The following is a 21,772-nucleotide window of genomic DNA, read 5'->3' as shown; positions in this document are numbered from 1 at the left end:
TGCTCTCCAAACTGGCTAACTTTTTCCAGAATAAGGTCCAAATAATTTAGGATGACCTGAATGCAAGAACGGGCCCAGATAAGCCACATCTGTCACAGGCGGAGGCAGATAAAATCGATGCTAGGTTAGAGAGTTTCCCAGGAATTGCGAAAGAGAACGCCTCAAACTCCTCCTTTCCATAAAATTGGGTTCACCCAAAGACCCTTGTCCGGCCGTGATCATGCATCTGGCTGCCAATAGAATCGGAGATGAACTGACCCCATTAATAAATCAAGTGCTGGAGTCTGGTAGCTACCCAACTTGCTGGAAGAATGCTACAATCAGGCCTATCCTGAAAAAGCCCACCCTAGATCCCCCTGAGCCCAAGAACTACCGTCCAATAGCTGGTCTGCCTATAGCAGCCAAAATACTGGAGAAGTCGCTGATTAAGGCACTAACTGACTATTTGGATACCAACATTCTGTTGGACTCAACTCGGCATGGTTTTCGATCACACCACTCCACAGAATCTGCCTTGATTGTAGCGGCAGAGGAGATCCGAGGAATAGTGGATGGAGGGGGCCAGGCAGTCCTCCTTTTATTTGATCTGTCAGCGGTGTTTGATACCGTGAACCACATGGTTTTAATCCAGCGGCTGCAGGAGGTAGGGATTGAGGGTTCTGCTCTGTCCCTCCTATCGTCATTTTTGGAGGGGAGGGAGCAGTGCTTGCATTGGGAGGGCATGCAGTCTGATAGTTTCCATCTTCCCTGTGGGGTCCCACAGGGTTCAGCATTGTCACCAACAATGTTCAACATCTATGTAATGCCCCTGGTCAGACTTGTTAGGAAGCATGGTTTTGCCCTGGTGTCATACGCAGATGATTCTCGATTATTATTATTAATACAGCCATCAGGTTTCATGAGTGTCTTGTTGAGATCATGGCCTGGATGAACTATAGCTTCCTAAAAATCAACACTGATAAGACTGAGGTCATTGAGTTTGGCCAGGGGCGACTCCTGTGAAATGACTCCTTGTGGCCAGTGAGTGCAGGAGAATGCCCTAACCCTGTCCTTAAAGTCAGAAACCTGGGAGTTATTTTTGATAGTCAGTTAAATTTCACTGCTCATGTAAATAGTCAGACTTCATCCTGCTTTTTCTTAATAAAAACTCTGAGAAAGATATTCCCGTTTATCGCCCAGGAATTACAAAAGACCGTAGTGGTGGCTTTACTACTATCAAAATGTGATTATTGTAATGGCCTGCTGCTGGGGATTAACAAAACCCAGATGAGCAGGCTACAGTCATTGCAGAATGCCGCCGCGAGCATACCGCTAGATATACCTAGAGGACAACCAACCTCTGCTGGAATTAGAGCAATTCACTGGCTTCCCATTCAACAATGGGTGGAATTCAAGGCGCTATGCCTGGTCCACAAAGCATTTTATGGGGGGGGAGCCAATGACAGCCAGGAAATGTGCAAGCCCTATTCCCCGGTTCGTGCATTAAGATCCAGTAACCTGGGTCGTCTCCATATTGACAGGATTAGGAGGGTTAGATGGGGTGGTAGAACCTTTTCTCACTGTGCAGCAAAGCTGTGCTTTAGGAAAGACCTGAAGACCTGGCTGTTTGCCTCAGAGAGCTTCTGTAACGCTAGCTGCACCACTTTCACATACACTAGCGCCAAGACGCTTCTGCATTCGAGCGATTTATAAACCCATATCCTATCCTATCCTATCTGAACTCTTTTAGGCATTATTCTGTTTGATTTAGGTTCCGGCACTGTACACCTCCTCAGAATGTCCTAGATGTTCATGGATGATGTGGAGATGGTCAACCCTTTATCTCCTCACTGTACTGATGCTGGCCTGTATTCAGACCTTCTTGATGGCCTTCAGGTGCACGCTATCAGAGCTTCACTCTTGGCTGGGGTTGGTACAGTGCTGGATGTCCGTTTACACCTCCACCTGGCATTACCTGCTTCACAGTCTGCATGGAGAACCATTTTGCCCGTGCGGTCCTACAAAATTTCCTGTTGTGAAGTTCATACATCTGACCTTTGATCTTTTTTTCTTTGGAAGGGTTTGGGGAGGTGGCTACTGTTTTGGTTTCTATTGATGAGGTGAAGTTACTTACCTTCAATAACAATCTTCAAGTGCCCTCTCTCCTCTGTTCATGTGAGTGGATTTCTAGATATTAATAAAGTTTCATGTTAGATTCTACACCCTGGTACAATTTTAATCTGTCACTGTGCTCAGCACCTAGAGCAAGTAATGCTTGTTTTGTAAAGTGGCATCAACGTGCAATATTGGTGCCTGTGCACAGAGCTGAGCTGAGGCAGGATGACTGCTCTTTGGAGTTGAAGTCGCCACTTTACAGGTGTGCTGGAGCAGTTGTTGGACAGCTTACCAGATCCAGTCTGGCACCTGGCGGGATCCAGGAAGTGAGGAATGTGTGTTTAGAAAGGGAGTCTGCAAGAAAGAACCATACCGAAAGTGAGCAGCTTGTTCTCAAAGTGTTTGTAGGGAATATGGGGCTGCTTGGTACAACAATATAAGCATGAACGGAGCAGGTTGTCTGTGCTGTAGAAAACATTTTTTTACCATGCTGCGCCCCATCACAAGGTCGAAGAGCCAAAGGTACAAGCAGTCATTGTTCTGTGTCAATCTTCAGAAGTGGTTGATGGCCACAATATGACTTTCTGCTGCTATATGGGCAGCACATGCATAAATGCTTTCTTTGAGCCCATTTAAATTCCTTCCCTGCCTTTGGGAAAGTGACCCAGTCTGTGTGATGCACAATCATTTTGCAATTAGGAGCACTTAGTAGTTCTGACATAAATATAACTTGAAATGAGGATAATCTGCCATGCTTTGTGAACATTTAGATGAGGTCTGCTATTCATTTGCAGCTTGGAAGAATCTGTACAGTGAATAATTATCCATCTTCCTTTCTGAACTAGAAGTCCCTGGTTATGAGTTAACGGCTGATCCAATTGATCCTTTTGGTTTCTTTTCCAGATTTTAATATGGAATACATCCAGCGAGGCGGCCTGAGAGAACCCCTCATCTTCAAGAAGCCGGATGGGCTCGGCATCAAGTAAGTGTCTGAGAGTGACTGCAGTTGGAAGGGAAGTGATGAATGTGACCTGTATGGCATAAACAATGTTATTTGAAATCTGATTACTTACCTGCCACTCATGGGTTGGTTCACTTCTTGTGGCAGAAGCCAAATTCTTCCTTTTTTTAAATATTCTTTTTTTAAATAAGGACGTAAACCATTGGGGTCCATAGAGTAAAAGCATTGTGCCGGGAATCTCGGAAACCAAGACAATCCAGTACAGGAGTAGAAAAGTTTAAATGTCTTTTGAAACGTAGAGCAAGCTCATTTATGGATAGCAGTGTCCGTGGTATAGTGTTGATGTTAATGCACTGTATGACGCTCAGTTTGAGACTACCTGCTTTGAGGATGATACATTTACTCAAGTCATGCATGGTCTGTACCTGGTGCAGCTTCTATTGCACCACTGTTACCATGGCAAAAAGTATTCTTACCTCCCAGCCCCTTTATTCCTTTGTGCAAAATGCCTGGTGAAGACGTGTTGCTGGAGTTAGCACTTAATACGTGAAAGAGCATAGAGCCCAGAGTGAGGATTAGTGCCCCCAGGCACAACCTTTGCTCCTTTCTTCTGTGCCTCATGTGTACTCTGCTCCTCCGTTGTGTGCAATTGGTGATCTCTGTGGTCGGAGCAGTTTGCTCCCGACTATTTGTACTGTAGACCGTTGCAAAATCATTTTGATTTCGATAATTATTTGGTTATAGCATCTTTGAAAGTTTTAAGCCTGCTAACTCCGATTTTAGGTACACCTGCTGCTACGGTTTAGTTATTTTTTTTCTTATTCCGATATGCACTCTTGCTTAGAATGTTCTTGTATTTTTAGGAGGTTCTCCTCTGTGTTTCTTTAAGCACTAGATATCCCCAACCAATTTCCCTGCTGGTCATTAATTTTGGGAACTCTAGCATTTCCAAAATGCTCCCCTATGCTCGGAAAAAACACAAGTGAATTATCTAATCCATCCCTCCTGTTTTTCTTTATTTTCCTGACTGGTGAAGCCTAAAAATTGGAATTGAGTGGAGTTCCTAACCAAATTAATTAACGATCTACCAAGTTCCTTCAAAACAAACTGGCCACAAAATCTTGAAATCCTCTAAAAGACCAAATTGAAATCAGTTGCCTTTTGCCTGAGGTGTCCTCTTAGTTTCAGAGTATACGTGTTTAAGTATACGACAAGCAAGTAGTCAGTGTTTGTATTTTGACTTGCTGTCTTAAGGTGTAGGAGGACAATTTTCTGGGCACTTCAGCTGAATGCCAAGCTATTTCTTCTAGAAGATATCTTATTCGCAGTGTAACTTCACTCTACTGTGTCGGAACAGCACAATTTTCTGAAAGATCCTTTTTGGGGAGACACATCTTCCTGCAGATTGAATACTAGGCTTAATATTGTGCTGGCCAGTGAGTCTTCCCTGTAAATAAAAAAACAGTAATTACTTTAAAAATTGTTTTATTCCTTTTCTGTGCATAAGCAACCTAATCTTCTGATTGCATTGATAAGTTCTGGAACCCGCTAAGTCCATTGTATCTGATACCCTTCCCACCTGTTCAGGAATTCACCTTGGGATTGTGCTTCCACCAAGATGCCATGTTTTACTGTGTTTTTTGGGACACCCTCTGGCCCTGTATACCATAACATATGTTTATATATTGTAGTCCATCTCCTCCAGCAGTTTGGCAGAATGGGGTGTTCTATCTGAACTCCATTGGCGAGATGTATTTCTTTTTGCCGGGAGAAGTCCAGTCCATACCTACATCTGAATGTATCTGGGGTCTCCATATTCACCCGTTATCCCCAGAAGTAGGAATTTGGGCTTGAATTTGGTATCTGTTCTAAGGTGCTAGTGATGCGTGACCAATAAGATTTTACCACTTGGTAATGCAAGACCATTTGCAGGAATGTACCCATAGCTTTCTTACATCTGAATGTATCTGGTTTGGAGCTTCTGTTCATCCTTCACACTCTCAACCATATAATTGACCCTATGAATTTATTTAAACGGCACCATGTTTCCGCCATGTTCCTAGTACTAGAGTTTGGATGGCCATCTTAACTTCTCTCCAGTCCTCTTCCTCTAGGTGACCCACATTATGCTTTCACCGGTCTCTGAGTCCCTGTAACGGACCAGTGGTATTTATGACTATGAATTTGAAAGTTTGTGACATGCCCTTTCTGAATTTGCCACTTCACTCCGTATGTCATTATTCCGTATGCTGTCACAATGCGGTCGTAACAACGTCTGCGTTGTGACAACGCATACCTTTGCTCCGCAAGTCGTTACGACTTGCGGAGGGGGGGCGCTGGATGTTGGAATAGTAAAATTTACTATTCCAACTCCAGTCTGTGTGGACTTTAGGGAATGCGGTTGTTGTAACGACCACGTTGTGACAGCATACGGGTCACAGATGCGGAGTAAAGGTGCTTTACCGCCCTTTCTCCCTATTGGCTGGCTCTATGGGCATTTGAGACTACTGGCTGTTTATTTAAGACCAAGGAGTCATGTTTATCTTCTGCGTCTCTAGGATGTGACGCGATTTCCAGCCCACACAACCTTAAGCCTTGAGACACCAGTCGGGTCCCTCGATTTCAAGCCTTTGAGTCTCACCTGGCGAGAGCCATGGTCCCTGCCTTAATTGAGTTTAGCGTGTAGGGCTGCCATGGCACTTTTCCCACTTCATTGACCTGTGCCACCAATTTGACTGTAACAATGGTAGCGTCAGAAAGCCAGCAGGGGATGTTGTCACAATTGAGTAAACCTAGTCCTGGAACACCCTCCCCATCCTCCTAGGGCAGACCGAAGACCTACTAACCTTCAGGATGTTACTCAAGACCTGGCTTTTCGAGCAGTAGCAGTAACCCCCCCTCCTCCCCCCTGCCTTGAGACCCTCACGGGTGTGTAGCGCACTCTACAAATGTATGGATTGATTCATTGGTGTCCTTCAAGCCGATGTGCCCTGTTTGCCCTGCCTCCAAAAAGCCAGTGGTTGATGGGCAGCAGTTCAACATCCCCGTAATAAAGCTGAATAGGAATTGCTCATATTTACCAAAGGATACTGTGGGTTGCCTACTGGCCCATAATTAAGAGCGAATCTGGGTCTGCAGTCCCTCCCATAACCTTAATGGGATCTCATATGGAATATTCTGAAGTGTGCAGAGTATCCTTGGAACGACCGTCATTTTATAGTGTCACTCTACCAATTATGGGAAGTAGAAATATATTCCAACCATGCATGTCACATGTCACTGTGAATTCATTCTGTAAGAAGGGTTACATTGAGGTCCCAATATCTTAATGGGTTTATGGAGATGAGTATGACAACATACTCAAGTGCTCCATCCGAGCGTTCATCTTGGACTGCTAGTTGTATGCCGGACTCCCACCTTGTACCGGCATAAGTGTAAATTTCCACTGAGCCTTGATGTGTCTCTATACAATTCTAAAATGGACTTCACCCTTCGTCTAGTCACCACAGGTTTATGGAGGAAGAGGATCATATTGTCTGCCTTTTTTTAAATTGAGCCCTTGATGCCCTCCTATCGTGACCCTCATACTCGGGCATCGTTCCTAATCGACTCAGTTAGGTGCTCAATCGCCAGAGTGAAGAGCAAAGGTGTGATATGGTGCATTCTGTTTAGTGCTTTGCTCAATGGCGAATGGATTGACAAAGTGCCCTTAATTCATACTTGGGCTCAAGAAGAAGATATCTGAGCTTAATCTATTAGAGAAAATGAGGGCCCAGGACTTTGATGAAGAAAATTCCAACTCATTGAATCAAATGACTTTTCCATCAAAGCCAGTACTGTGGGGCTTGGGATCTCCTGTGCTTGTTGTAGATGCCTGTGTCTCAGGCACTGCAGTGTGCTGTACCCCGACACAAATCCACATTAGTCCTTGTGAACCAAAGTCTCCACCACATTGAGCAACCTTCTGTTCAGTAATTTGGTCAAATATTTGCCTTCAGTGTTGGTAATTGATATTGGATAATGATCATTGCATGGTGGGGTTTCCTATATTTAACAATATAAAGATACTTGCTTTGCTGAGATCACTCAGCAGGCAACCTGTTTGGTCTTCCTCCTCAAAACGACTAACAGATGCAGAGCCGGTAGGGAGGTGTGTCTGTTGTAGAATTCGAAGGGGAAACATTTGTGACCCAGGGCCTTGCCTGAGATTATCTGATTTTCTCCTTTTTTTTAAACCTATTTTATTTCCTTTAATTCACTTGATTGCCATTCTTTTACACTACTTGTACAATACATTCCATTAAATCACGTTATACTGCATGTTTCTTGCATTATACTTACTCCTAATTACATGCTTTATTCTGGCTTTTTTCAGCTGGTTCATATATTCAGACATACAACCCCTCCCTTTCACTCACTGCAGGTGCTCTAATTAACGTATTTTAGCTAAGCTGTCACATGTCCTGTTTGTTATGTAGTTCTGCATCTTTGGGATACTCCTCCACGGATCTGTACCAATTTGTTTTCTGGTGTCCTAAGGGTTTTCCTCCCTGAGTTGTTATTCTAATTCACCTACTTGTTTGCGTCTCAAGGGGCTTCCCTGTCTTGAGGGCAATGTTGGGACGGTGGCTCCAGATCCTTATGTTTCATCTCTTCCACCAGTGCCTCTCACACCCTAGCACTTTCAATTTTACCCATGCCCCGTCTTGCGTTCCTGAGCAAGACTCTGCCTTCACAGCCCGCCCATTTCTCTAGTTCCAGCTTCCATCAATTTATGCTAGGGCCGTTGGGTGCCTTCCACCTACTAGGGATTTCGCGCCTGGCTTGAATGAAGGCCAAGTCCGGAAATTTGTCAGTGACCTTTGTCTTGACTGTGTGAGATAACAAGCAAAGCAGGCGGTGCGCCAGTGCGCAGGGCACTGCTCGGTCAGTAATTCAGGCTGTTCCGATTGTATCCTCCTGCCAGTAATGCGTTGGGGACTGGCAGTTCCACACCATATGGATGAAGCTCGTGTATAGAGACCACAAACCCCAGAGGTATAACAGAGGTTAAAGTCAGGACTGACCTTACTCTCAAAAGTGGTAGCTTGGTCGAGCAATAAGGCAGTACCAGAGGACGGTGTAAAGCGTTTGTTGTACACACTCAGTCAGCAAAAGGTTTCACACTCAAGGACTGAACTTCAGGCCAATTGTTTTTATATCAAAAGATATAGTTTTATTTTTAGAACCAACAGGTATCAAAATATACTTTTCTCAATATGAGTGATCTCAGGTAATTACTTTACAGAAAGGTAATAACTTTGTCAACACAATAGGTACAGTGGTTGCAGTAGGCAACACAATTCTAAACACAATTTAACATTGAGCTCAATGCAGTTGATTACTTTATAGATTACTTTGGTAATTCCAGGACTGGATCCTAGATTCAGTCCTGGGGTCTAAGCTGAAAACAGTTTAGTAAAAACGTTTTGGTTATTGCAATGATTTTTAAAGAATATAAAGGTATTTCAAAAGTTGACACTTAGAAACTTTTCAGTGAAAAACTAGCAATGTTATCCTATGGAAGGAAATTCAGGTCACAGGTAAAATAGGTTCTCGTTACTTTTGTAATCCAGGACTGGACTCCTAGGTTCAGTACTGGGGTCTCTACCTAAGACAAGTAAGTACTTACGTTTTAGTAGTTGGTACGATTTTTAAGGAATATTTGTAATTTTCAAAAGTAGACACTTAGAAGAAATTTCAGAGAAAAAAAACTGTCAATGATTTCCTATGGGAGAAAATTCAGGTTATAGGTAAGTATAGTTATAATCACTTTTGAGGTTCAGTACTGGGCTGAAAGGTACAGTACTGGCTCCTCTCCTGATTCCAGTTGAGTAATTCGAAATTCGTTACTCGGCTGATTTTATAGGAATATTTTAGAGTTTCAAAACTTCACACTGAAGATTTTTCGCATCAAACCAGTCAATGTTATCCTATGGCAGTAAAGTGGGTTATTGGTTTTCAGGTGAGTACTCGACTGGTGAAGTTAAGGTTCTGGGCATAGACTCAGGGGGTCTCCCAGGGTCGGAAAGGTACAGTAGTTACACCCTCAGCGGCACAGGGGCGGCCGGGTGCAGAGAGAGTAAGCCCAATGCAATCCAGTGGAGGTTGGTGGCTGCAAGAAGGCCACGCGGCAGTTGGAGCTGAGCTCCTGGTCACTTACTCAGGGCAAGTGGGGAAGTAGAGTAGGGTAGTAGTTGCACTTCTAGCGGCACTCGAGCGGCTGGGTGCAGGGTGCTTTTGAGCCGTCGGGCGCTCAATGTTAGCCAATGGGAAAGTTAAAAAGTGAACAAAGGCTGCAGGCTCGGGGACGGACGTTCTTCAGGTGCGACCACCACTTCGAGAGGTAAGTTGGGATCTTGGACAAGGTAGGTACCCCAAAGGAAGGCACAGGGGACCATGGGGCGCTGGGTGCAAGGGTGTCTTTTGGCATCGGGAAAGCTTACCCTCAGCAGGTCGCGGTTGGAGGGGTCCCTGGTTCTGAGGCTGCAGGCGTCATCTGGGTCGTCGAGGAGGGTCATTGTGCACTGGACTTCAGGTCCCAGTCACCAGGGGGCGTCCTCGTGGTCTTGGATTTGCGGTTCCTGGCTGGCACCAGGGGTATTGCTGTTGGAGCAGAGCCTCTGCTCAGGGGAGTCCCAGTCTGTTAGAGGGTCACGGCAGGCAGGTCCTCCGGGTTTTCCAAGGTTCCTCTCCGCAGGAGTTGCCGGGATTAAGCAGGAGCAGGTTCCAGGATTGACAGGCCGGTAGGGCTGGGGCCAAGTCATTTGGTGTTGTCCTGTTGTTAGCAGCTGCTCCTGGTCACTTGCAAAGGGGGAAGTAGGATAGGACACAGGGTGCTCGGCTAGAGGCTGGGTGCAGGGTGCTTTTGAGCCGTCGGGCGCTCACTGTTATTTAATGGGAAAGGTAAAAAGGGAACAAAGGCTGCAGACTCGGGGACGGTGATTCTTCAGATGCGACCACCACTTTGAGAGGTAAGTTGGGCTCTTGGAGAAGAGGTAGGTACCCCAAAGGGAGGCACAGGGAGCCACAGGGCGCCGGGTGCAGGGGTGTCTTTGGGCGTCGGGAAATCTTACCCTCAGCTGGTTGCAGTTGGAGGGGTCTCTGGTTCTGAGGCTGCAGGCGTCGTCTGGTTCGTCGTAGAGGGTCTTTGGGCACTGGACTTAAGGTCCCAGTCGCCCGGGGGACGTCCTTGTAGTCTTTTCGATCACTCAGGCACAGGCCGGGCTCGCCGGGTGCAGAGTGGGTTGGTCTTGAGCTTCCAGGCTGGCACCAGGGGGTTGGCTGTTAAAGCAGAACCTCTGCTTATGGGAGTCCCAGTCTTTAAGAGGGTCAAGGCAGGCAGATCCTCCGGGGGTCCCAAGGTTACTGTCTGCAGGAGTCGCTGGGATTAAGCAGGAGCAGGTTCCAGGATCATCAGGCCGGTAGGGCTGGGGCCAAGTCAGTTGGTGTTGTCCTGTTGTGAGCAGCTGCACAGCGGGTCTTCTTCTTGATCTTCTTTTCTTATCTGGATCTGAGGAAGGAAGGTTCAATGTGCCCCTAAATACTAACTTTAGGGGCTTTAGAGGTAGGGCAGGGAGCAATACGTCCCTGTCCTGGGGTGGGGACACCCCCTAGCCTGCTCCTCTCCTGTGGGAGGTGGGGCAGGAGCCTAGCTGTGATTGGGCAGGGCTCCCCATCTTCAAGATGGCCGGAGTGCGGGGTCGTGCTTCACCTCGCCTCCTCCACCTGAGGGATGGGGTTGGCTCAGGCTGGCACACCCCCATTCCTGATGTAGGGTTTCCAGCCAGTCTTCCCGCCAAAGGGGGGGTCAGAACTGGTGAGGGCCAGTTGCTGAGTACAGCAAGTGGCCTGGGGAAGCTCACAAGGGCGGCAGGCCTTTAAATCTTCCCCCTGCCCATCCTGGGGGAGGAGACCTAGCACCTCGCCCAGGATGTGCATTGTTGTAGGTCCAGGAGAGCGGGGGTCTCTCCACCCAGGGGTCCAGCAACACATCTTTAAACAAAAAGCATCCTTTTTCTAAGCACAAGTGGACCTAGCCAAAAATAGACCCAGAGAACTGTTTAACATTGTTAGCAATCAAACCTCATCCACTCCTCCTATACTTCTGGCCTCGACCACTAGATGCGAAGAAATAGCCCTCTTTTTCTCTGAAAAAATTGCTAGAATAGAACAATCCTTCCTCCAGACTCTGATCCCTACCTCCATTTTGGACATCTCCCCTAACTCACCCACATCCCCCACGCCCCCGCTCCCTCCATGATCCTACATAACACTGATCTCCCGTTTTCCTCCATTTTTTCCACCCTCCACGATTCCACTCCCCCTAACGCTCTCCTTAAAAATAATGCCGCCTGGCATAATTTCCAGCCAGTTCCTGAAAGATGTCTTTGACATCATTGCGAAACTTAAACCCTCCTCCCACACCAAAGACCCCCCTCCCGTCTAAATTTGTCCAAAACCTCAAACACATCATTACCCCTTCCTGGACCTCGATCATTAACACTTCCCTAGCCACCGGCTGTGTCCCCACCTCCCTACAACTGGGCCAAATCACCCCCATTCTCAAAAACCCTACTGCCGACCCTAATGACCTAAACAACCTCCGTCCTATTTCCAATCTGCCCCTTCTTTCGAAAGCCCTTGAAAAATGTGTCCTTCTTCAGCTTGACAGACACATTGAACTTTTTAACTTACTTGACCCCCTACAATCAGGCTTCAGGAAAGGTTGCCAGACCGAAACCGCCATGCTTAACATAGTAGATGACATTCACCACTCCCTCGACAATGGCGAATTTAGCCTATTAATCCTCCTCGATCTCCCCACAGTGTTCGATACCGTTAACCATTCTGTTCTACTCAAAGTCCTTAGAGAACGATTCGGCCTTAATGGTATGACTCATAATTGGTTTGTCTCATACCTGCAACATCGTGCTCAACAAATTAAAATCCACAACTGCTTATCGAACCCCTCCCCCATTTCTCTAGGAGTTCCGCAAGGATCCACACTCTCTCCATCTTTCTTTAACCTCTTCATGGAACCCCTCACCCTCATTCTCAAACAAGCCGGGATCAACTACCATCTTTACGCTGACGATACACAACTCTATCATAAGATAAAAACCCATGCTGACATCCTCCACCTCGACAACACCCTCATCAAAATTCAAGCCTGGTTCCACTCGAACAACCTCAAACTTAACCCTAAAAAAAACTGAAATTATTCTTTTCTCCCCAAAAAACAACCAGCTCCCCATTCAAAATTGGATCACAGACCCTAATGCCCTCAACTTCCCCTTGTCCCTAGCCACTTCAGTCGAATCCTTGGGCATCTCCCTTGACAACCGCCTAACTCAACGTACACATCAAAAGCTCTGCCAAAGGAGCCCTCTTTACCCTCCGTAACCCTAAGAGAATTAAGCCCTTCATCCCAATTGATGATTTTAAATGGGCAGTTCAATCTCTTCTATCGCGCATTGATTACGGCAATGCCATCCTCACCGGAATTCCCAAAACCCACCTGGCACCTCTAAAATCAGTGCTCAACCTCGCGGCCAGGCTTATCACAGACTGCAAGCGATTTGACCACATCTCTCCAGCCCTCAAAACCCTCAAATGGCTCCCCATTGAAGGCAGATCCACTTATAAAACCGCCTGCATTACGCACAAAATAGTCCACCAAAACACACCGACATACCTTGCTAACAAATTGACCAAAGAAGGGTGCACGCGATCCCTGAGAAGCTCTAACACCCTCCTACTTATCCCCCCTTCAGAAAAAGAATTCCACTCGGTCACGCTCCTTTACGGGCAATGCCCCACTTATTTGGAATGCCCTCCCAACAGACCTCCGTTGTAACCCGTCATACCCCAGCTTCAAAAAAGAACTCAAACTTCTTCTTAATAAATACGGTATCCTCTAATCCCTCCCGAGTGGCCTCGCCCTCTCAGCATCCCCCCACCCAGCTGCTCCGCCTACGGGTAGTGACCCCCCTCATGTCCCTCCCTCTCCTTCCCTTCCCCTTCAATGTGATCACCTTACCTCCCCTCCTTGCCTCTCCTTTACCCCCGGTCCCTTACTACACTTTATTACCTTCAGTTTTCTTTCACGTTTTTGTCCTTCCTCCTCCTAGGTATGCTATATCGAACCTTCCCACCAAACTGCGACCTCTGTATTGTATATCTCATTGTGTTTAGCAATTGCTTTCTACTTTTTCATCTAGTTTAACCTTTATCCTATGCGGACTGCTCATTTATGAATCAACTTTCTGTACTTATACACACTGTACCTGTATTTAAACACCTTTCTGTTACAATTGTAAAGCGCTCTGATACCTCTGGATCCAGCCAGCGCTATATAAAACCTCTAAAATAAAAAAATAAATAAAGTGTAGGTTTAATGTGCTGAGAAGTTTGATATCTAACTTGTCAGTCTTCAGTGGAGCCGTTAAGGTGCTGTGGAGTTCGTAATGACAACCTCCCAGCACCATATACTCTTAATGGCAGCACCGCACTCAGTGCCCAAGAATGGCCCTGGGTACTGTAGGGGCAGAGGGCTTGTGCACTGGTGCCCACACCACTGGCATAGTGCACCCAGCTAGAGGGGTGACTGAGGTATGCCAGGGCAGTGGGTCTTGTGTGCATGGCACACAGGGATGTGTGCCATGTCGACTCTTTGTTTAGTTCTGCACCTAGACACTCAGCCTGCAAAGGCAGTGTGTGGGTGTCAGGGTACAGGACCCCTCAGGGTGGCATAATAAGTGCTGCAGCCTTTAGGGGCCTTCTCTGGTCACCATGCCCTGGGTACGTAGGGTACCATTTACTAGTGGCAGATAGGTGGCCAGAGATGCCAATTGGGTTTGAGGGTTAACACAGTTTTAGGGAAGGAACACCGGCCCTGGCACCTGGTTGGCAGGAGCCCAGGGCACACTGAGTCAAAGCACATCAGCAGTTCAGCAAAAAGTGGGGGCATACCCATGCAAAAAAGATGGCACTTTCTCACACCCACCTCCCTACATCTCTGCCACTCTGCATCGTCTCTATGAAAGAAGAGGTTAATTCATTAAAGTGTGATATATACCTGATGCAGTTTATAGAAACTAATCTGGCCAAATCAGGAGTTTCAGGAAACGCTAGGTGTCCTCTGCAGTATATTCTCCCATTCCTTATCCTCAAGTGGCCTTCGTAGGTCTAATACCCAATTGTTTCTCAGTGAGTTCAGTGGTCTAGCAGAGTCCCTAACTATCGCCCTATTCAGGCATGTGACTGCCCTTATGGTGCCCCCAGCTATTCCTATGTACTCGCATGTGGCATGTCGTGTTGGCTCAAGTGCCTGTTCTCCAGTGCCGTCGCATTGCTCCAGTAATTGCCCTGTGGAGCATAAACTGGCCCTGTGGGATGTCCCAGTCCATGCTGAATTCTTCAAAAGCAATAAATTCCCCATCTCTATACAGGTCTTCGCTTTCGTGGGCCCTGCCTGCTGCCATTCTTCCAGGCCCCTCCATTGTCCCCTTGCGGTAGTGCCCTAAGCATTATCACTGGCAATTCTGGTGAGTATGGGTGTCTACTCAGAGTCCTCTGGAGGCACCTATTCCAGCACTGGTATATCACCTTATGTTCATTGTTGTGTATGTGCTGTGGGTTCACAGTTCTCAGTAGGGTGCGGAGTAATTAATCACTCTCCGGGGTGAAAGGGGGTATGCTCCCATCCGGTGTCATTATCCCTGCTATCCTTTGCTTGAATCTCTGTAGTTCCCTATGCCTCAAACTCCGGGACTGCCAGTCCCCCCTCTGCTGATGGTCGTTTTAGTGTTGTCAGGGCCACCCTCCGTCTTTAAGCCCCCCATATGAAGGCCGAAAGGCATTAGTCTTGCTCTCGAAACAATGCCATGGGTATCCACACAGGCATTGTGATAAAAAAATACAATAATCTGGGGAGTGTAACCATTTTTAACAAGGAAATCCTACCTGCTACCAAAATAGGGAGTTTTCCCCAGAAAGCCATGTTGTCCTTTAATGACCTCGATGCTCCCCCTATGTTTCCTTCCTGTATATCCAGGGGTGAGTGGAAGATCTTCACCCCCAGATATCTAAAACAACGGGGCTCCCACTGCAAGTCTCCCAACCCATCAGGCTCCTGCCGGTCTACTACTATTGGAAAGAGTCAAACTTCTGCCAGTTGAATCGAAGCCCAGAGAGAGACCTGAACTCCTCCATCATGCTTCTAGCCCCTTGCAGCTCCTCCACTGGGTCTTTTAGGAACAATAGGTTGTCCTAGACCTATAACGCTATGTGGTGTACTTTCCCTCACAGCCATATCCCCCTGTACTTGCCACCAGTCCGTGCTATGCAGGCCAGTGGCTCCATAGCTAGAGCATACAACAAGGGGGAGAGAACATCCCCGACACGTCCCCCTCTCTACCTGATTTTATTCTCCATGTTTTTATTGGTATTTTGTTCCTTTATGCACATCAGACATTTATCTTTATTACATTTGTTACATACTTGTTGACTCTATCAACTGTATGTGAGCTGTAACCTAGTTAGTGTAGTTTACACCTGAGGTGGGAGCTGTGCTTGTTTGTGCTATTGCAGATGTTGTAGTATAACTTCCTGTATTTGGGGTTGCGCTCCCTTCCTGCATGTTCCATTTTAAGAACTACCGGTTTGATTCTGTAACTGCTAACTTTGGAGTCGAACTTGGCTGATGTTGGGGGCATGTGCAGGCAGGGGTCTTCCGCTTTACTGCTGATATGAGGTTGGCGTTTTGTGTTTAAGTGTGTTAGGGGGATTGTGGCAGCTTCTACTGATCTATCCTGAGACCCTGGAATTTGTGTCCATTGTGGCGTGATATTACTTTTGTGTGACTGATCGGTCCCTCTATGCTTTTCTCTAGGCCTATTCTGGGTCATTTGAGCTCTCTGGGTCTGGGATGCAGTGGGTGGTTCATCGTATGTGGTTTGCTGTTTGAATTGGTGAAGAAGTTGGGCCCATTCCATGGATATGTGATGTTTGCGTGTCCCGTTCACCTCTTCATCCCCAATCGCTGCCTCCTCCGCTGCGCCCCAGTGTTCGAGGCATATGAGCTGTAGATCCTATGCTTTAGCATAGATCGCCATCTGGTGTTGGGTCTGGATGTTTGCACTTTGTTTTGGTTCGAAGAAGTCTTGTAGTCACGTGGTAGGTGACTCCTCCTTCCGGTGATACTGCGCATGAGCATCAACTCCATCCTTAGATTGTTTTATTCCATCATCAGATTCGGATGTGTATTGCTGCGCTCCGGTACAGTACAATTTTTGGACCCCTTCGCGCAATCCACTGCCCTGGATGCGGGTATCATGCTAAATTTTCACCCACCGACTTGCACGAAGTTTACAACCTCTGCTTCTCCTCAGAACACGACGAGCAGGACTGCGACGCGTGTTGATCGTTCCGATCTAAAAAGAATATTCGTGAACGTTGTGCTCGGCGCCACGGAATGCAACATCAGAGCGACTCTAATCCTGACATCTTCGGAGAAGATTCCGGTATCCAATATCCAGCTCAAGAGCCAGAGGAAGAAGAGCATATCTCCATTACCAAAGCCAAATCCGACATGGAAGAAGAGGAAAACATCACTGCGGGTCAGCGTACCGTGAGTACAGATCCCCCTGTGCCCATTCCACATAAGGCAAAGGCTCCGGTCCCTCTTTTGGCCTCAGGTTCAGGTCGGCACTTACAAAACGTTTCCGATGCCCCGCCCTCCGGCCTGGCTACAGAACAAAAATAGAAGACTTTTGGCTCAGGCCAGCCTTGCTCTGATGCCGAACAGACACCTTTGGCAACTAAACATAAGAGCAAGCATTTATCGGTCAACATGCCTTCGGGACCGAAGATGCCACCTTCAACGCTGAAAGGCTCGAGCTGAAACCCTCCAAGCCCAAGACTCTGAGCCGAAACCTTCCGAGGGCAAAGACTCTGAGCTGAAATCTTCTGAGGCCAAAGACTTGGAGCCAAAACCCTACAAGCCCAAACACTCACAGCCAAAACCTATGGCAGAAGGCTCGGCGTCGAAATCTCCAAGGAAAGAGAAATACACTTTTCCCTAAAGAGCCTCCATCCAATGAGCCAACTTTCGACCGGAAAAGAAAAAGCTGGTTATAAACCTTAAGACAGGACATATCCAGGCAACTATTCTAAAAAAGAATAATGTGGGCACTAACCCTTCTCCTCCTTCTATTCCACCTCCTTCTCCTCCTCTTAATCCTAACTTGCTTATTACCTCCTCATTAGTCTTCCTCGCCACATGACTAACAAAGTGAGCTTCAGCTCCACACCAGAACCCTCCAAAGCAAAAAGTCAGCCTCCCATCCCTTCCCAATATGGCCGACCTATTACACCCCTGACCTCGGCCGGCCCAAACCTTCCGTCTGTTTTTGTTCTGCGCTGCTGATTCTCCAGAGCAAGTTGGGCCGATGTCCTGCTCCAGCAGGTCCCAGGGCTCTGGTGTGGAGGCACTGCTCAAGCGGGCTTGGACGCTGGTTTCCACACCTTCTGGCCCCCGCACTGTACTTTGTTTTTTTTACGCCCTGCTCTACCGGGCTCCGGTGGTTGCGGGCGCCTGGGGTTTCCTTTTATTCCCCTTATTGCTTTCTGCCCTGCTATAGCGGGTTTTGTGGTTGGCTACGGACCTGTGTGCCGAGTTTTACGTAGTATAGTACCTCCACACTGGGGAATTGTGCTTTCTTTGCATCAGTTAACGCGCATTCTGTTATTGCAGTGTAGTTCCTATATTCCCAATAGGCTCTGCGCATTGGAATAATATATACTATAGTTTAGACGTAGGACTGAGGTCGACCAGGTCTCTATCGCATATATTAGACTTAATTGCGAGTGCCAGCTAGGGTCAGAGGTCACTAGAAACGTTCTCGAATTCACAAGAAGGGATTAGTTTCTGACAACTGCATAAACATGACAACTTTGTTCCCCAAGAGTAAGAAATCAATCTCTAGAGTCGCGGAAACAATAGGTAGCTATTTTATTCAGTCAATCGTGCATGCTTAGTTTCACCAGAGGTAATGAGAAAATAGAGAGACGGGTGTTTTCAGTAAAAAGCATTTATTGAACAGTCTTCTTTCTCAAGCATAAGAAATGTACTGCTACAATCGTGATACTGGTTATAAAGTACAAGGCATATAATACGAAGAGTATTATAAAATAGTACTGTAAGAGCATGATATGGTTTCTAAGCCATAAAATGCCTCAAACATATAAAATACATACAGTGATAAAAGAATGACTAAAAGTACTCAACTGGTGCTTCTAAAATATGCCTACCCCGGTTTACCTAACCTAAGTCTAGTACGAGGGAAGAAGTAAGTGAGGTGTAGCTTGTTAAGATACTTGGCAAAGAAAAACTTACTAAACTTATCTAAGAATTCTCTAAGGGTCTAATCAGCTCCGTACCTTGGTGTTAGAACGAAGGAGGTCTTGTATCTCTCTCTCCGGACTCGATCTCCCAGCAACCCGCAAGGGTAGCCTAGAAACACTGGAGCTGGATTTCTCGGCAGGAGAAAAGACAGCGTCTCTCAGTGCATCAGCTGGAGGGTTGGCTTCCTTTGGCACTTGCAGCAGCAGGCCGTCGGGCAAGTACATAGCCGAACTGCTCAAACCACCGTGTGTTTGGGCAAATGTAGGCATATTTATACCTTGAAGGTGCCGAGTTTGACGTATGATTGGACATAATAATGTCATCAAAGACTCAGTTCTTAGAAAACTCCATGATTTCCTAGATAAATTAGTATTCAGGCAAGGGGAAGTCCCTAGCTGCTGAAGGCTGGTTTTTCTAAGAAATCGTTGTGGATTATTGGAACTTAGTGGAAGTGGCCATGTCGTATTTGGGCTGCATAAGCTCTGTCTAAATAAGGGTATGATGTCTATGCCTATATTAGGATCGGAAGATTTATACCTATATATGGACATGAATCTGGAAAATTACACTAGGGTCCTAGATTCGTACATAACACCCACTCCACGATATTAAGTTCAATAAAACTAAATTTATAAGCACTGAACATATCTAAGTACAATCCCACCCAAAATACAAATAGTTTTTTTGGAAAGGTTTGTTCACATGAAAAATAGTTTAAACTGTATGAAAAACAAGTCTCAGCAGATAAGAAGCATATTATGAGAGCATACATCCTAATAATTATGAAGAATGAAAATACATTTATGAAATGTCTCTAAAGTTACAGAAGAAAAAAGGTCGAGACCATCCCATAGCATAGTATTTAAACTGTTTTTCGTTTATAGGACAAGGCCAAAAATAGTCATTAGTAAGTTTTTCAAAAGAAATCTTGTTCTCTAAGAATAGTTATACTTTAAGCAGATTACCCAGTGCCAAAAGTTCTATTTTGAAAATAGTTCAAATTGTTAGATGGTTTGTTTTGAAAAAACGAAGGCCGAATTTCAGAGTTCAGGGTACGCTGTGTGCATGAATCAAAAGTTATTCTCTGTGTCATTAGAAAACATCAGATCATCTAGGCTGGCAAAGAAACTGTCTACCATAGTAGGCCAAAGTGGAGCCACTTCAGTTAGCAGGTCAAATGTGCATAGATGAGGATCATCGCCGTCAGCGTTTGATGCATTAGCCATGTCCGCAGTAGGTGGTACCTGTGTGCCAGTAGTGTCACGTATCTCACCCTCTGTTAGATTTGCCAGTGAGACCTCAATGCCGTTATCAGAATTGGCAGCCGTTGGGGGCAACACGATGCATGAGTCGTTACCAGACCTAGCAAAGCGTCAACATCCGATGGCAGGACTGATGGAAGTGTAAGACAAATGTCCAACACTCATTCCTTTCCGGAAAGCAGGCATCGTAGAACAGGTAAGATGCAATCTTGCCAGATTGGTCTAAACAAAATGAACCAAGTGGTGTTCAGATCTCTTAAACGAACCAAGCCAAGAATCTGTGTAATGCGTTCACGATACCTCATGTCAAGGAGGGCTTGTTCCATGGTAGTCTTGTATTGCTGGCGACTGGACTTGCCATATCGGACCAGAAGGAACAAAAATAGAATTCCTGCTACGAGTCCCAAAATGAGAGGCAGGCCGCCGAACACAGAGTGCACGAAATTTGGAAAAATGCATGGCACCAAAGGGACAAGTGGATTTTGTTACAGGACAAGTAGATTTATGAAACCACTTGCCCCAAGGACAAGTAGATATTTTAATAAATTCCACACCTCTGTGGGCTGGTTAGGCTCAGTCCAAGTATGGTAATGATTTCTATGCCTATATAAGGATCAGGTAATTTATACCTATACAAGGGCATGACTCGCAAACTTTACACTAGGTTTCTAGATTCATTTGCAACACCCACTACACGATATTAAGTTCAATAAATTAAATGTATAAGCACTGAACATATCTGAGGCATGTGTTTACAATCCCACCCCAAAATACTTGAAATGGTTGTACACGAAAAATTGAGCATTTCTATTGTACGCATTTAAGAAAAATGATGTCATTCTAAGCATAAAGTATGATATCTGAAATGCAAACTGAATGAACTATATAATTACATTTATGAAAAAATGGCTCTTAAATACAGAAAAAAGGTTGAGACTATTTCATAATATAACATTATAGTATTGACGATAAGGCCAAATATTTCCTCTAGAAAGTGTTGAAAAAGAATTTCTTGTTCTCTAAGAATAGTTCTACTTTAGGCAGATTAGTCTGTGCCAAAAAGTTCAATGTTTTGGGGGAGAAAAAAATGCAATCGTTTGAGAAATCTAGAGTTTCCAAAGTTAGAAGTCTTCGTTTTGAAAACGTGAAGGCCGAATTTCAGAGTTCAGGGAACGCGGTGTGCATGAATCAAGAGTTATTCTTGGTTTCTGGAGAAAACATCAGATCTTCTAGGCTGGCAAAGAAATCGTCTACCAAAGTAGGTGAAAGTGGAACTACTTCATAAAGTATATCAAATATGCACAGATGAGAAGTATTGCTGTCAGCGGCAAGTGCCGCGTTAGCAATGTTCATATCATATGGTACCTGTGTGCCTGTTGATCCTCGTATCTCACCCTCAGTTAGACTTACTGGTGAGACGTTACCGGACCTAGCAAGGCGTCGACATCCGATGGCAGGACTGATGGAAGTGTAAGACAAATGTCCAACACGCATTCCTCTCTGCAAAGCAGGCATCATAGAACAGGTAAGATGCAATCTTGCCAGATTGGTCTGAACAATAGAAACCAAGTTGTGTTCAGATCTTTTAACCGGATCAAGCCAAGAATCTGTGTAATTCTCTCACGATACCTCATGGCAAGGAGGCATTTTATTCTGGGTATCGCTGGTGACAGGACTTGCCATATCGGAGCAGAAGGAATAAAAATAGAATTCCTGCTACGAGTCCCAAAATGAGAGGCAGACCGCCGAACACAGAGTGCACGAAATTTGGAAAAATGCTGAGGACTGCTTCAAATGGTGTTAACTGTCCCGAAAAATTCGTCTTAAATACATGTGCCATGCCACTCGTATCAGGCAAGTTTAAGATTTGACCTATTATTTCTGCGAAATGTACTGGGCAGTTTGTTGATAATAATGTATGACTTTCATTCTGCTTAAAGTATCAATTCGTATAGAAGAGATATTCAGTGAAGGCCATAACACCGTCTCCCTGTCTGTCTTGCTCTT

The 21,772-nt window shown here is 45.8% G+C and overlaps 1 protein-coding gene across 3 annotated transcripts in view; it reads left to right on the top strand.

Annotated features, from left to right (window-relative positions):
• KDM2A (lysine demethylase 2A) overlaps positions 1 to 21,772 on the top strand; it is a 939,997-nt gene that overhangs the window by 247,898 nt on the left and 670,327 nt on the right. For all 3 annotated transcript variants that reach the window (XM_086953271.1, XM_086953272.1, XM_086953273.1), the window contains one exon: positions 2,998 to 3,076. In XM_086953271.1, the coding sequence (XP_086809397.1) occupies positions 2,998 to 3,076 (79 nt within the window). The remainder of the gene's footprint in view (positions 1 to 2,997; positions 3,077 to 21,772) is intronic.

The sequence above is a fragment of the Lissotriton vulgaris genome, chromosome 1_2 (assembly GCF_964263255.1).
Source record: "Lissotriton vulgaris chromosome 1_2, aLisVul1.2, whole genome shotgun sequence".
Lineage (NCBI taxonomy): Eukaryota > Metazoa > Chordata > Amphibia > Caudata > Salamandridae > Lissotriton > Lissotriton vulgaris.
Note: the sequence above shows the minus strand (reverse complement) of the source record. Positions and strands in the feature narration are given on the sequence as shown.